The sequence below is a fragment of the Saccostrea echinata genome, unplaced genomic scaffold, assembly GCF_033153115.1.
Source record: "Saccostrea echinata isolate AGI-Se365-2 ecotype Australia unplaced genomic scaffold, CSIRO_AGI_Sech_v1 ptg000029l, whole genome shotgun sequence".
In the NCBI taxonomy this organism is placed as follows: domain Eukaryota; kingdom Metazoa; phylum Mollusca; class Bivalvia; order Ostreida; family Ostreidae; genus Saccostrea; species Saccostrea echinata.
In genome coordinates, this window is record NW_026889778.1 from 26660967 (window position 1) to 26677233 (window position 16267).

Here is a 16267-nt window from a genome sequence, read left to right on the forward strand (position 1 = left end):
TTTTATAAAAACTCTCGAATCCAAGCTCAGAATGTAATGATATTTTATCATTATTCATTTCAGTCAGTGTAAAAATTGTTTCCATCATGATTTAAGTTTTACTGTTTTAATGATTGATTTGTACACTATTGCATGTAAGGAATTAATCTTTAATGTATCTATGCATTTTTTGTTTGTTTGTTGTATAGACTGAAAACTATAAAGTTTTATCATTCATATTATTTAAATGTAATATTCTGAAAAAAGTATATTCAGGTTCCTATTTATCCTGTGCTGTAATTAAAATTCAAATATTAAGATTAAAGTCCATTAAATTAGGAAACCGGAGAAAGTGGTGATCGGAAGATTGTCTGAATAATATCCGCTACCTCCTTGTCGTTTGATCCAAATAGTATCATCTTGTTCGAGGCTTACCATTAACATGTTCGTCCTGTTTGGTAAGGCGAGATCCCAGTATCTTCAGATACCGTTGTCACCTTTGGATTTCCATTTGATACGATATGCACATATATATCGTCATATCTATATCCAACTACGGTTACAAGAAATTGATACATCCCTGCGACGGGAGCCTTAAAGATCCCTGTGTTATATTTATAACCACCTCCAATATTGGTGATCACCTTTGTAAGGACCAGTGCATCACCGGACCAGCCGGGGAATGACAGGGCATGCCAGCAGTAAATCCGACCTTTTTCTTTAAATCTAAATGTAAAATCATTTCAAAAAAATAGACGCTAAAATTGAAGTTGTATATTTTAAGAAGCATACGTACATCACAATAACTTCAGCAAAATAGAATTAAAAGAAACAGCTGCATTAAAAGGGATAAAATGAATCAGTTTGATTAAATGAACACATGTGTTGAACTTAATTTTTGTGTTGCCTGCAAAGCAGAGTAACACTTTGGGATCACTTTACCCAGCAACTGTTTGTCCGTCCGTCTGTCTGTCTATCTCTCCATCTGTCCGTCTGTAAATTCATATATCTCGAGAACTTTAAGAGGAATTGATTTGATATTTTGCACATATATTGCTTTTGTAAATTACTATAGTTACCGACTTCCTGACTCTTGACCGCAACCTATGACCTACTTTTCAAAATATTCTATAGTGCCGATAAACAACATATTTTTCACATTTAAGAGGTAAGTCTATTCTATGTAGCATGTGCACTGATTGTTCTATTATGAAAAATAGCATTGTTACAATCAAATTGACCTTGTCCTTTGAACTACTTTGCAAAAAATACCCTGGACAGTTCAAGTTTATTATATGTCTTTTGAATTTTGAGGGGCAGGTTTTTTTTATACTAAACATATATACATGTTTATGAGCTCACGGTACTGTACTTTAAAACTGTATGATATTCAGTTATCACACAAACTTAATATTTAAATACCATCATCGGGATCTGTATTCTACAATGGCTTGTGTAGACTGACAATTGCAGTAAAGACAGACTCAAAACTCTTTTGGATTGTTGTTGGAAACACGAATTAATTACACATGTTCCGGTATATACAAATTATTATTTATTATAATTCCAGTTTAATTATTCTTTTAGGGTTGGGGAATCATATATTTTTGATTGTCAGATTCTATTGCAGTCTAATACTATCCGTTAGATTTTTTTTCTTTCCAGGCAAATGCATGAACTATTATGCTATAGTAAATAAATAGCTGACCACTTATAGATTTATTTACATCTTTAATGAAGCTACAAAGCAGGCGACACATGGGTTCCTTGGAACACTCCAGTTTGTTAAATAATCACTTGATCTGATCCTTATTATGTAGTAATAAGATAGGACGAAAAGATTAAAATGAATACATTTTTAAAGACAATCGAAAATCAATAAAGCATTGTATTAAATTCAATATACAGAATTACCACAAAAACGATGTTAGAGTTAATCCAATCGTAAGAAGTTATTATATTCATTGTTTTTTATATATACTGTCAGATGTCGAGAGTGGGAGTGTAACTTAATTCCCCTATTTTTTAAGTCTCTTAGCGCTTTTGTATTTCAAAAATATTACCAACACCTAGAAAGTATAACTTGCTAAATATCATATATATATTTTACATAGTAGTTGGAAACACCGGCCAATTATATATGATAGAAGTTAAATGAGCAAGTACTTCCCATCCCTACATCCCCCCCCCCCCCCCCGACAAAATGAAGCTTCCTATTTTGATAATATCTCATGCAATGATATTTTAGTAAATATATAGAATATAAAAAAAATTGCAAATATTGTTTTTTGATTTTTATCATCATGTTATTTATAAGCTCTTTTTGATCAATTCGCATATTCATTGAAACACATCGTTAAAGAAAGAAATCTTTATTTAGCCAAATTGCACATTTTTTATTTTTACTTCAATTTTTATACGATTGTTTGTCAAATTCATTTTGATGTCCTCTTTTAATTTCTTATTTTCCTCTTTTAATGAAGCCATTTCTGTTTGTAAATCCGATATCAATGAAGAACTCTCTTTCTGCCATTTCTGCAATGAGGTGATAGTTTGCTTCATTTCCGTCATATCCCTCACCAAAGATATTCGGATAAGAGTTTCTTGGTTTAGCAGTTGTCGAAAAACATCTGTATTATAACTTCCTTTATACTAGTTAAGGTGTGGTTGTCGTTGCCTGTAACAATGGACAATCCTTTGATGTGTACAAATAAGGCAGAAAACACAAAGGCAAGCCAAGTCTTGGAGTTCATGTTGGTATTTCAAGCTATAGTCTGATTAGTGAGTTGAGAAAACTTTAAGGTCTGAGAAATTATGTATGTTCTTTCATTGAAGTATGAATACTTGAGTTAAAATTGTAAATCCATTACTAAAAGGCGTACCGTAAGAATTCAAGAAACTGTTATCTTTTGCAAACACTTTGTTTTAACATATATTATGGTCTCCGCTTGTGGTTAATCCACTTTCGTTGTAATTTTATCTCTAAGGAAAACACTTTTGTAAGATCTTTTTATGACAGCAGTTGTTTTTCCAACATAATACAAGTTGTTCTAAAACCTGAGTTACATGAGGAATACTTGATTTTTTCTGTGTATGTCCTTCTTTGTAGTAATTTAGGAAAAGTCATTAAGATGGACTATTATGTTTTGTAGCATTACACAAAAAATATGTTTCCAATTGCATTCATAAATCCCATTTGTTCAATACAGAGAAGTTTACCTATAACTGCTTGTATATATAAAAATGATATATGATAAAATTCTTACTTTCCATATAGGGACAAATCTACTCTAATTCTAGCAAGTGATAATGATGAGTAGAAACATCACATGAGACATTTGTAATTTAACTCTATTAGACGGCTTCTGGATGAGACCAACCAATCAAGTTTGATTTATAGTTGAGAAACAACTCAAGACCCCACAATTAAAAAATCAAATTACACCGCCCTTAACCAAAGATTTAAGCGCTTGTGCCAATTTTATAGTGTTACCTGCACTTAGGTATCGTTTTCAGGTCGTTATATTGATTGATTGTATGTTGTTTTACGTCCCATGCGAGCATTTTTCACTCATATAGAGACGTCACCATATACCGGTGAAGGGCTTCAAATCTAGACCTTTATTCGGGACTCAGGACCATTGAGCAGTGATGGTTGTTAATCGTGCCAACGCCTTCCGTGACACAGGGCCTCGACTTTTAAGGTCTCATCAGAAGGACCCGCAGCTTTCACTTCAAAGTGCCTAGCGCCTGGTGAAGGAACAGTTGCTACCTATTTTTCATCGACTTAGGTCAGTCGCGGCCGTGATTCAAATACAAGACCTTCCGATCACGGAGCGAGCGCTCTACCGACTGAGCTACCGTGACGGTCCAGGTCGTTAGATAATATTTCTGTAAAGGCAAAACAACAAAAAAAATTTTAAAGTCCGAAATAATAAGCAGCGCTCTCAGAATTACCTGGTCTGTATTTCCCCGTCAATCAAGTGAATTAAGATCCATCACTGGGTGCTTGAAATTGATTGACATTTAGCCACTAGTCCCTGTGTATACATGTAACTTGTTCACCTTGTTTGACGCTCGTGGTGACCATCAAATTAACTTTCGGTCTTTTGATGTTTATCGCAAATAGAACAGCGCGTTAAAGAAGTCGTATCCATGCAATTTAATTTTTTTAGCTTGATTATCATTATCTGTAGTACAAACATGAAAAAAAATCTCAATGGTCGCCACAACCAAATCATAAGGATTCAGTAAAATAAATCATGCTAGTGTATAATAACTTTTTTTTAATAAGAAAAAATTTGGTTCAAAGTACATTATGATTAGTAGATAGGTGAATGAAATCTTGTTTTCACTCGTAGAAGATTTTTTTTTGGGACATGGTGAAAAGATTACGATAAAAATAGAGAAGAACAAAGTTGATAACACGACGCTTTTTGTATATAATGGATAGCGAGGATGAACGCAGCTAGGTTAAGGACGCCCATGAAATATACGCCTTATATATTCAGGGAAAATGAATACAATTTTAATATTTTTTAACAGCATTAGTTTTGATAAATGTGATATGTGGTGTTTGCACTTGTATATATCGGGTCTCTGCTGAGTTCGGCCAAAAGGACATAGCTTACATCAGCTGTTTGTCACGTGACAGTTTTAAAATTAGAACTTATATGTACTACTACGAAGATCGTAAAAATTCAACGATTTTTACGCTATAAAATTTATTCTGTTTTCTTTGAGACAAATTCCTTAACACGAAAAGTGCTGGGAGCAACTTCCTCATGCTCGGGAATTGTTTAAAATTTAGCCGTCTTTCTAAAAACTCCAGTCAAAAATGTAATTCGCATTGGAATAATTTTACATTACGGAATAAATCAACAATGCACAACCAGCTCCCAGCACTTTTCAGAATAATAGGAATAATAGCTACACGTGTTTAAAAATTCAGAATTTATAGTGAAGCGGATATCGTTGAACTTTTGTTATTTTCGAGGGGCTGGACCTGTCATTCTAGCATGTTACTGTACAAATGTGCTCCCTACGGCCTAATATAAAGTCTACACATTATCAATTTAGTTTGACAATAAAATGTGGATTAATATATTTCAGAATATTTCTCTCTTTTTTGTCCGACTACGCGTGTTTCGTATTTATTTTTATTTTTACAAGCTACGATAAAAGCTTGATTCACGCCTCAAGAACAGAGAAACTGCGTGTCAAACTAAGAAATGACGTCATCTCAGTAAGTACAGCGAGATCAAGCTAGCTTTCATTCTACATACGCTAAGTGCTATTATGGCAAGATAAGTTGCACATCTATTTATCTTTATAATATTTATGATAAACGAAAGTATTTAATGTGTTTTAAAAAGAACATATAGTATTTATTCATCGAGATTCATTTGTATTGTTTTAACGTGACGTCATAATAGCTTTACAGAACCTCTGCATAGGCTGACGTATATATGGGAGTCCTTAACCTAGCTGCGAAAACAAAATGTCTGGTCAATAAAAAATTCACCTGGACAAGGTATTGAGGGTTTCTTCTTCTTCTTCTTTTTTTATTAACCCAGCACTTCTTGCTAAGTTTACCTCTTTCCGGGGTGTTAAACATATTTTTTGAAACAAATTGATATATGTTAACAATTAATATATATTTTGTTTATTGTTTTATTATAATCTACATTTACTAAAATATATTTATTTTGAACTCTATGAAAGCATCGTTCTCGCGAATTTTTCACCATATAGGACACACTTGCTAAAAATAGGACCACGTGACTTTTCATAAAAACGGGAAGTAACTATTAAAATTTGCAGTGATCGAAGTTCAAATGCTACAAAATTTACGATAATATTTTTTTTTAAATTGAAAGGAATAGGCCAGGATGAATATCTTACTTTTAAAAAAGTACCTGTATTCATTAATTTTAACGATGAAATCAACTCATTGCTACAATGACATTAAAAACATAGATTTTTATAAAAGTCGATCGGATTTCTGTTTGTTTGATATCAGTTATAAGTATGGAATTTTAAAATATTAGTTATTGCTAATGATATTTTCTATCGATGTAGAGATTTATAATAATTTTATCTCCCGATGAAATGTAGGCCAAACAAATTGAACAAGTAATACTCATGGACATCTTGTGTATACTGTTGGAAAGAGAGTACCAAATCTGCGGATATACACGTGGTTTTGTTTGTTATGGAAAGAAGTATAGAGTACTGAATAGTGTGCTTTACCTGATAGACTGAATTCAGGTATGTATTTTTTTCATTTTAAAGTAATGTTTGAAATAAATGATGGAATGTAGGAATATTACAGAAAATATAGAAATATCAGGGGAGATTGTAGGAGTGTTTTTTTTTTTTTTTTTTTTTTTTTTGTTTTGTTTTGTTTTTTTTTTTTTTTTTGCAGAGTGTCATTTACTGCCGATCGCTATCAGTTGTGAACAACTGAAATTTTGACTTATAAACGCCGTGGGACCATATATATTGGGGGATGTTTTTATAAGCGCATAAAATGAATTTTCAAACGGTGCTAACAATTGGTCTGAAAGTGATATGGTAAAGTACTGGGGAGCATAAAGTCTGTATAGAGTTCTATGGGAAAATAATTAGTACTCTTTTCCCTTGTATAGGGATTTAGCGCTCTGCATGGTTTCCAAGACCCTCAATGCCTCGGGTTACCACGTATGTAAAATTAATTCCCTCTTCTTACCTGAGAAAATCGTACTTTTAAAAATCTCCACCTTTAAATAAAACTTTTGTCGGCCAATAAAATGAACTATCATACTCGTACGTGTAATGAAATATGAAAATAACGAACAGTATTCAAGCGCAAAGTCCATTAAAACAATACAAATCGGAAGCAGAGGAAACATGGATCTCAGAATTTAGAGGTGGGATCAGGTGCCATGGAGGAATGAGCATCCCCTGCCGACCGGTCACACCCGTCGTTTGCTCCTTGTCATGATCGGTGAATAACGGAAAAAACCGTCGACAATTCAGTGTATAAGTAATGGTCTAACAATTACATGTAGTATGAAAAACGTCAGTCAGCATATGACTTATTGACAGATTGTATTTGCTGACAAGGTCACTGTATCGACCACAGAACCTGAGAAATGATGACTTTAAACGAGACTGTTGATATTCTGGTTTCATCAACTTGTTTGTCAATAACTTGCTTCGTTTAAGAAATTGTTCTTACGTAGAGCATGCTCTTGCGTATCGAATCAACGTAGAGATATACACCCATATGCAGGTGATAATGGTACATTGCTGCATAAGTAAAGGAGGCTGACGATTGAAAAGTTAAAATCATCATAGATAACCATTAAAGTCTTTTTCTAGTAAAATATCTAAATATGAAACAGATGCTTCAGACTCTGTAAAATCTTTTATTTCAAGCTCACTGGGATATATCGTGTCTATAAATGAATGGAAATAACTATTGCTAATTGATAATACGTCGTCGATATATCTAAATGTAGAGTTGAAGGCCACCGCAAGAGATTTCTTTTTCTCATGTATAACATTTTGAATAAATTCTGCTTCATATGAATACAAAAATAGGTCTGCTAACAACGGGACGCAATTGGTACCCATGGGAATTCAAAAAGATTGTTGGAAGACCTGGTCTCCAAAAACAAAATAGATAATGTCAATCAGAAACTCAAGCATCATTTTGATATCAACTTCAGAGTACTTATGTGTACAATCAGATTGTTTTTTAACAAATAATTTTGCAAAGGACCAGTGACAAGGTAAGTAAATTTAAGAGTTCCATTTTATTGAAAAAGCAGCTGCCAATGAAGTCAAAAAGCCTTTAATTTATCGTAAGGAATGGTAGTGTACAGAGTTGAAAAGTCGTAAGTTTTTATGTTATTGATTTTGGTAAAATTTTGAGATTTCAAATTTTCCAAAAGTTCCTTTGAATTTTTAAGTATCCATATCTAATTCAGGGAATGCATTTAATGTTGGTGTGTATGAAGTAATAGAGATTACTCTATCTGACGTATCCCTGTAAGTATACGTATCCGTATACGTATCGAGGTATTAGACAGAGGCATCTCCATCCCGATGTCTAAACCATTTGTAAACATTTCTATCGTTATTTGTTTGGTTTCAAAGCTGCCCCATTCATTAGCGTATGGTAAATTGTTTATAAAAATATATCAAGCTGCTGTTAACCCCTATCATTTTGTGGGAAACTTAAATAAGTAGAAAATGAAATTCAGTAAATAATTATGTATTTGTTTAATTATAATGTTTTAAAATTCATTTGCAATTTTGTTTCAAAACATTTATCGGGCATCTCTCTCTCTCTCTCTCTCTCTCTCTCTCTCTCTCTCTCTCTCTCTCTCTCTCTCTCTCTCTCTCTCTCTCTCTCTTAATATCATATATTTTAATTCAATTTGTAATTTACATATATCATTACATGGCTTAACAGTTACACCCACCCCAATCTAAAATACAAAAGATGCTAATATCAACAAGATCAATAAAACCGTGTAGCCTTTTTTAGAGAAACCCTTGAAATTTATTACACAATTCGCTTCCAGACTATTACCAGTATTTGATAAAAATGCAAGTTAATACCCCCCCCCCCCGGGACACACACACACAAACTTCGATAGCTTTCATTCAATTTTCTTTTCCAATGAACTTCTTGACAGATACATGTTTGTCTCCACACTCTCCAGTTGAAATTGCTTCTTTCGTGCCTATACTCATACGGCTTGATTTCACTGATATGGTGTCTCTCAGGCGGTATTAACTTAAAAAGACTTGATGGCGACACAAAGTGAGTAATGAAATAAAATACATTTGTTAAATTTGATTTTCTTTTTCGCTCTCTTGTTGTCGTACTTGTGTAATATCATTTATAGTTTGATATAAAACTGTTTCAGAATATAGTATTTATTATTCTAACTGTCTTTTTTATAACAAAGAAAAGAACATTAGGCTAAAACTTTTCAAAACAATTGATCTATCTCATTCTGCTAAGCTACCGTGTCCATCCAGCCTTTCTTTTTTTTTATTTTGGCCGAGACCGAGGCCAGTGTGAGTCAATTCAGCACTCAAAACATAGAATTGAAGAGGAGAGGCTGCTTCAACGTAGCAGAGAAAAAAAATCAAGGAATAAAGGATAAAATTTATACAAAAGAATATCAGCATTTTTTTTCAGAGCTTTCATGTCTTGTAAACCTGTACACTAAGAATTAAGGTCATCTAAATTTCATAAAAAGTACTTAATATGTACATAGAGTAGTGATTAATACATGATTACGATACACGTACAATGTTTGACTCGAAGTGCCAATGTAGTTTAGAAACGTAGTTATGCATAGTATTTTTATTTAAGGTTATTAATTGATAATTTAAAAAAAAAAAAAAATCATATGCAGTTACCGAGAAGAGTGAAAAAATAGCGTCTCTCTTTTAATTCGTGCGCAAAGTCCAGCGAGGTCTAGAAAATAATTAAATGTGCAAGCTAAACAATGGACACGAATTAAAGTTCATTAACGGTTTAAAATTAGAAAGTTAAAAAAAAAAAAAAAAAAAAAAAACGGTATACATGGAGGTTCATATTTATACATTGACGATGATCTTATACATGTATACATTGACAATGATCCTACTGTGACGCTAATGTTTAACTAATATTTGGCGGAACTATGGTTCTGATTTTTTAACTGTGGCACTAAGGAATTTAACTGTGGCGGGGCCGCCACGTTAAACGGCCCATGTAGAATCCTGTATTATTAGTTACATAGTTTTGTAGTGACAGGGCACGGGATGATACCTGGTTAGTAAATTTCATACCTGGCGAGGCGAAGCCGTGCCACGTATGAAAGTACTACGTACGCTAACTCACAATTCCCGCCTACATTTTACACCCATTTAATTCAATACTAATGACAATTTGGCCATAAAATCTTTGTTGAATCCAAAGAAGAGTTCGATGTTAATTGATTAATAATTTTAATACCAAATGAAATAATTAATTACTCTTAATTTCAGCTCTTTTTATAAGGAGGGTAGACGATGCTTTCCATTGAAATCAGGCTTAAAAGCATCAGCATATTTTAAAGTATTCTTGGATATGGATAAATGTTTTTTAAATCTTTCCTTATGATTTACTCATATAAAATTAAACATATGTAATAGATAAAATACAACGTTTAAGTTGTAAAACCCTTCGAAATTAGTGAAAAAATGTGTATTTTTGTCGTTTTTTGTCCGTAAAAATATGTCCCCCCACGTAAAACACAAAATTTGTGAAATAACAATCTATATTACCAGTAAAAAGGATTTTTTGTTTCGGGGAGGGGGGGGATGGAAGATGTTTTAAAAATATTTTCCGTTTTACCAAAATTATAGAGTTATCTCTTTTTGTTTTCCCAAATAAGTAATGTTTTATGAAAATTTATATAAATATCTATATTAATATGAAATATCATTCAAACGTGTTAACTTTTGAACATTGACTTGGAGGTAGGCGGGAGAACAATACTATCGTTCGCAGTTCTTTACTAACCAGCTATCATCCCGTGCCCTGTCACTACAAAACTATGTAACGAATTTACCCAACCGATGAAATATTTATGTATTGTCTGTGGTTTGTAAAATTGTTTTTCTCCGCTAAATGTTTCATCACTCGTAGAATGATTATAACGACGTCACGTTGTGTTACGTAATGTTGTTTTGCGAGTGTTTCATAACGTACTGACAGTTTCGAAGACTCAGTAAAGTGAGAAAAAGGTTCCATCTCGTTACCTACATTAATTAACTTTTTTTCTTGTCAACAGACACCAGCAAACCTCGTGAACTCAGGTTGTTCGAAGTGTTACAAAAGAACGATATCTCCGTATCAACCATGTATTGATTTTCAAGCGACTAGGTATAAGTAATACACTCCCTTCACGTGACAGATTTCAACCAATCGTAAGCCAGGGTTTTATCGAAAAATCATCAGAGGTGGGGTAAACAGTCAAATCTCGTTATCTCAAACTTGATGGGACCAAATAAAACTTTGAAATATCCGAGGATTCGAGTTGACAAAGTTCAACTGTAATACCCCGATGTAAGTAACGCTTTGTTGTAGTTTGTTGAAGTGTAAGAGATCAAACATTCTAGATAATTATAATTATGTCTGCATCAGACAGACATTTGAAACGGTTTTACAAAGGGGCGAGAGGGCGAGGCACGAGGAAAGGGAAAAAATAACAAGTGACATAAACAAAACGTTGACAACAAAACTATGAAGAAATTAACCAAACTCTAAATACCTATAACTAAGTTGGGGGGGGGGGGGGGGAGTTATTTAGTTCCGAGTCTCCCATTTCCACAAAAAATATTTCCAGATACAATACCTGGGAAAGATTTAACCATACTGCAACAAAAAATTGGGGAGGGGGGATTCACTGAAAATTTCAATCTTTTTTCTTTTTTATCATCCTTTGACGCATTTAATATAGCGTATTTGATTGCCATAGTTCTTCTAAGAAGCTAAGGAATTCCGGGGCGATTTAAAGACCCGAAATTCCCTTAATTGCTAGTCGATAGCCGTATCCGGGGTTTCAAAGAGCATGAGAATGGACTACAATGTCCGAAAGTGATACAATTCACGCGCAGTATTTTAACACTTGTTGTTGAGAAAAATTGTTAGGTTATGATCAATCTATATCTTAGAAATTACTCTTCATGGATAAACATATGATATATAATACATTTTTTTTTATATATATAATACATTTTCTCTCATAGTTCCTATATACAAAACCCTGGATCAAGTTTGACCAGACACATTACTTGTGTGTACATTTTTTGTCACACAGTTTCTTAAACCTTACCTCTGAATCTAAATTCACACCTATACTGGTACATGTATGCATACGTCATATAAATTTTTATTAATAAAAACAATTGGTTTTCATGGCCTTTATATATACAAGCCACGCCTTCTGACGTAATGCAAAACAGCCGTTTGTACATTCTATTTGTAAAAAATTGGCAATGAAAAACAAGGTTTTATGAATAAGCAAATATAAGCAATGATTACAATTAATTGCTAGACCACGGATTCTGTAGAGTGCCGCATATACAATGTTTGTTTGGTAAAATTCTTGAAAACTCATTTTCTGTCTTAACTTTATTATCTACATACAATATGATATTATCTCAAAAAATGATCATTATGTATGAGACTTATCAAGTGAATATTGTGATCAAATTTAGACTACATTTAGTAAACTACTATAACAACAGTTTATGGAATAAGAAAACCAGAGAAAGTGGTGAAGGGAGGACTGGATGAATAGTATCCGGAACCTGAACGCCGTTTAATCCACACTTTATCACCTTGTTCAAGACGTACCAACAACATGTTCGTCCCTGTCTGGTACGGGGCATGATTTGAGGATTGAGACAGCGCTGTCACCTTGGAAATTCCATTTAATACGATGTAATAGGAAGTAGTCTTAGAGGCATAACTACATATGTTTACAAAAAATTGGTACATTCCAGCGACAGGAGCTGTAAAGATCCCCGTGTTAGAATTGTAGCCTCCTCCAATATTTGTGATAACGTTTGAAAAAATTAATACATCGCCGGTCCAGAAAGAAGATTGCGACGGTATACCAGCTGTAAATCCCACCTGTTTAGTTAGACCTGAAAGTGATATAGTTCTAAATTTATTATATGATACAGGTAAGAAGCATACGTACATCGAAATTACGGCTGCAGTAAAATTGGCTAAAAAGAAATACAGTAAAAAAATAATAATAATAAATTGGATATGTGTTTGAACTTGAACTTGTTTGAATAATCTCTACATTTGACCTTCAATGTCTCATGATTATAAATAATTAGACACAAGTTTTAAAAAAAAAAAACATATGAAGAAATTTGTTTAAATAAATCGAAAAAAGAATTTGTTTGTGAGAAAAAGTAATAATTCATAAAATGTTAAAATAAAGAACTCGTAAGCATAAAATTCAATACACGGAAATAGCACGAAAAAATGGTAGAGATGATCCAACAGTAAGATGCTGTTTTGTTCAGTCTTTATAATTCAAGGCGTAGGATTGTAACATTAGATGATGTTTAAGTGCACTGATACTTTTAGTATATCAAAAATACCACCAACATTCAGAAAGTATAGGTTGCCAAAAGGCAATTTTTTTTATCAAAAAATATTAATATACTAATAGAATAGTAATATTTGTAGTAGGATACACGACCCCTTTAAATTTGACAGCAATTATAACCCCTCCCCCGTTTTTAGGTAAAACCTAATTTACTTGCTTTGGTATATTCTGATGAGTATCTAAGATTTTTCATGCAATGATAATTTCCTTAAATATCTAGAACAAAACAGGGCTTTTGAAAATATTAATGACTTTTTATTTTCCATCAGTAAACTATTTATAGCTCTTTTAGACCAGTTCTCATATACATCGAACCACATTACAATCACAATTAAAGACAAGACAAATCTATATTTTGTCAACTTTTACAATTACCTTCCATTGTGATTCGAGTGTCTGTCAAATTCCTTTCGATGTCCTCTTTCAGTTTCTCATTTTCATTTTTTAATGATGCCACTTCTGTTTGTAAAAAAGAGTTATCTCTCTGAGACTCCTGCAAGGAGGATATAATTTGCTTCATGTCTATCACATCTTTGATCAATGTATCGACGCTTCTCACCAAAGACATTCGGATAAGAGTTTCTTGGTTTAGCAGTTGTCGGAAAACATCTGTACTTTTGGCATCGACTCTTATTTCTTTCATACTAGTCAAGGTATAATTGTCGTTCCCTGTAACAATGGATAATCCCTTGATGTGTATAAATGACACAGAAAGCACAAAGACAAGCAAGGGTTTGAAGTCCATGTTGATTTTTCAAACTATCGTCTGATGAGTGAGTTGAGAAAGCTTTATATTCTGAAGAAATATGTGTGGACTTAAGCTTGAAGTATCTGTACTTGAAACAAATTGTAAATCCTTTACTTTAAGGTGTGCCATAAGAATTTGAAAAATTGTCATCTTTTGCAAACACTTTGTTTTAACATCTTCTGGCGTCCGCTTGCGGTTTTTCCTCTTCTGTAGGAATTTTATCTCTTACGAAAAAGGTATTTTCAACGACAGTGGTTTATCCAACATTACACACATTGTTTTTGAATCACTTAAGGTCAACATGAGTCCTCTTATAAAAGACCTACATTGCAATATTTGAAAAAAAAATATAGGTGTCCTACATGAAAACTATGTTGTCAAAATTAAACATTTGATTTTGCCCCTTAGGACGATAACAATAGATTGACATTCCTTGTTAACAGGCAAGAAATGATCAAACTATTGACGTTAAAGCTTAACAAATGGTATCCTATCGACATTATTAATTCATATTATATTGAATTGTCCGGATATTTCTACGCATTTTTTTCTTGCGACAAAAGTTATGACGCGAACAACTATCACGAGTTGATCAAAGTCAACAAAGCTGGAACAAGGCTGTTAAATCATCCAAGGTTTATCGAATTTTTCTGATCTCCTTGTACAAGTCGACATAATTTTGACGTTATAAACATTTTATTGGAAGATGACACTAATTTTATATTGCCATTTTGAGGTATAACACAACAACACAAGACAGTGATACGATTTCGTAAGAAGCAGCTATATAGTTGGTCTTATTCTTAAGTTCTTTTTTGAAATGGACCCCAGGTGTCGCAAGAGATGATAAATTGAAGTGCATGAGGTAATAACTAACATTTGAACACGTGATCAGACGTATAATCGAATCTCAGCTACATGGAAGATTTATCACCTGCTCTTATTATCGTCTTCATCTTCGTACACATTGCACACACATGTAATAGACACAATACTTACGTTTAATTATATTTTACCTCTTTGTTACTATAATTCTACCTCTGGATCCAACTTGACACATTAAAAGGTATGCATAATTCATATAAATTATAATTGAATTAAATAAATTAAATGAATTAAATAAAAATATTTCGCTTTTATCGCCTTCCCCTCCACTTGACAAAATGGTATATATTGTAGATAGGAGGTAAAGTCATCTTGAATTTCGTCATGTTTCATTGACCTTGTTTGACAATTGAACCATGAACCTTGTCAATTAAAGACAAACTATACGGACAAGTGATATACAATATCTGCATTGACGAAGGGAAGACTGAAAAAAATGAGCCGTGTTTCAGAGACTGATGATTACAACTCCATTGGGATCGTCCACATTATGTGATATACCCCTCAATAAATTTAGATGTAAATGGCTATATCGCAGGGCGAGTCTGGATACTGTCAAGAATTAGAGATTATTTTCTCTTAATACTAATAAACTGATATCAGCATTTATATTTTTATTATTGGGATGTGTATCTTTTTGCCCTAATCACACGGAGAGTTTATTCAAATTAAACGTAAGATACTTTGAATTAATTTTATGGCGAATTAGTTTAACTCGAATTAATTACTGCACATCAAATTACTTCGCATTACCTCAGTGTTAACGCTTTATTAAGCAAGGCTAATTCAAATTAAGTTTTGGCAAAGGCTTAATAACAGAATTAAGTCACATGCCTCCTGTCGGTTATCAGAAATAGGTAATTATACTATTTTGCAGTGAATTTTTTTTAATTTACTGCGAAGTAAAGAATTCAATGCGCATTTGTTTGAACAGCGCATTTTAATTTAACAAGATAAACTATGGATTGGTAAAACATAATTGGCCTTTTTCGTTTCTATGACGTCACAATCTGTTAGCATCTCCCATTACTTTTAGAGAAAAAAAGGGCAAAATGCATTATAAGTAATGTTGGCATATTGTTGCCTCCCATTATGACAGATAATAATGTCAACATGCAAGATAATTATTTCTACATTCAAGATGATAAGTTAGCATGCCAGCTTCCCATCTTTAATAGAATTGAAATTAATATAAGTTAATTTACTTACTCACTACATGGAAGATTAGATTCAAAGTTTTTTTTCTGTTGAGACTTATTTATGTCGACATGCGATATAATTATGTCATCAGTAGACTTATTCATGTCAACCTGGGAAATACTTATGCTGACATGAGACTTATTGATAAGGGCAGATTAACTTTTTTCGAGATGTAGCATTACCGCGTGTCAATATGATAAACTTGTATGTCAACATGATTATATTATATGTACATATTGATGTAATCATATGCATGTTGATATAATTAGGTTGCATATAGACATATAAC

The 16267-nt window shown here is 32.9% G+C and overlaps 1 protein-coding gene across 1 annotated transcript; it reads right to left on the reverse strand.

The window, feature by feature from the left end:
- Positions 1 to 12265: 12265 nt before the first annotated feature.
- Positions 12266 to 13890, reverse strand: LOC133195154 (complement C1q-like protein 4). The gene is made up of 2 exons (XM_061331018.1): positions 13521 to 13890; positions 12266 to 12666 (listed from the first exon to the last, which is right to left on the reverse strand). The coding sequence occupies exons 1-2, from the start codon at positions 13888 to 13890 to the stop codon at positions 12266 to 12268; spliced, it is 771 nt and encodes a 256-aa protein (XP_061187002.1).
- Between the last annotated feature and the right edge of the window lie 2377 nt (positions 13891 to 16267).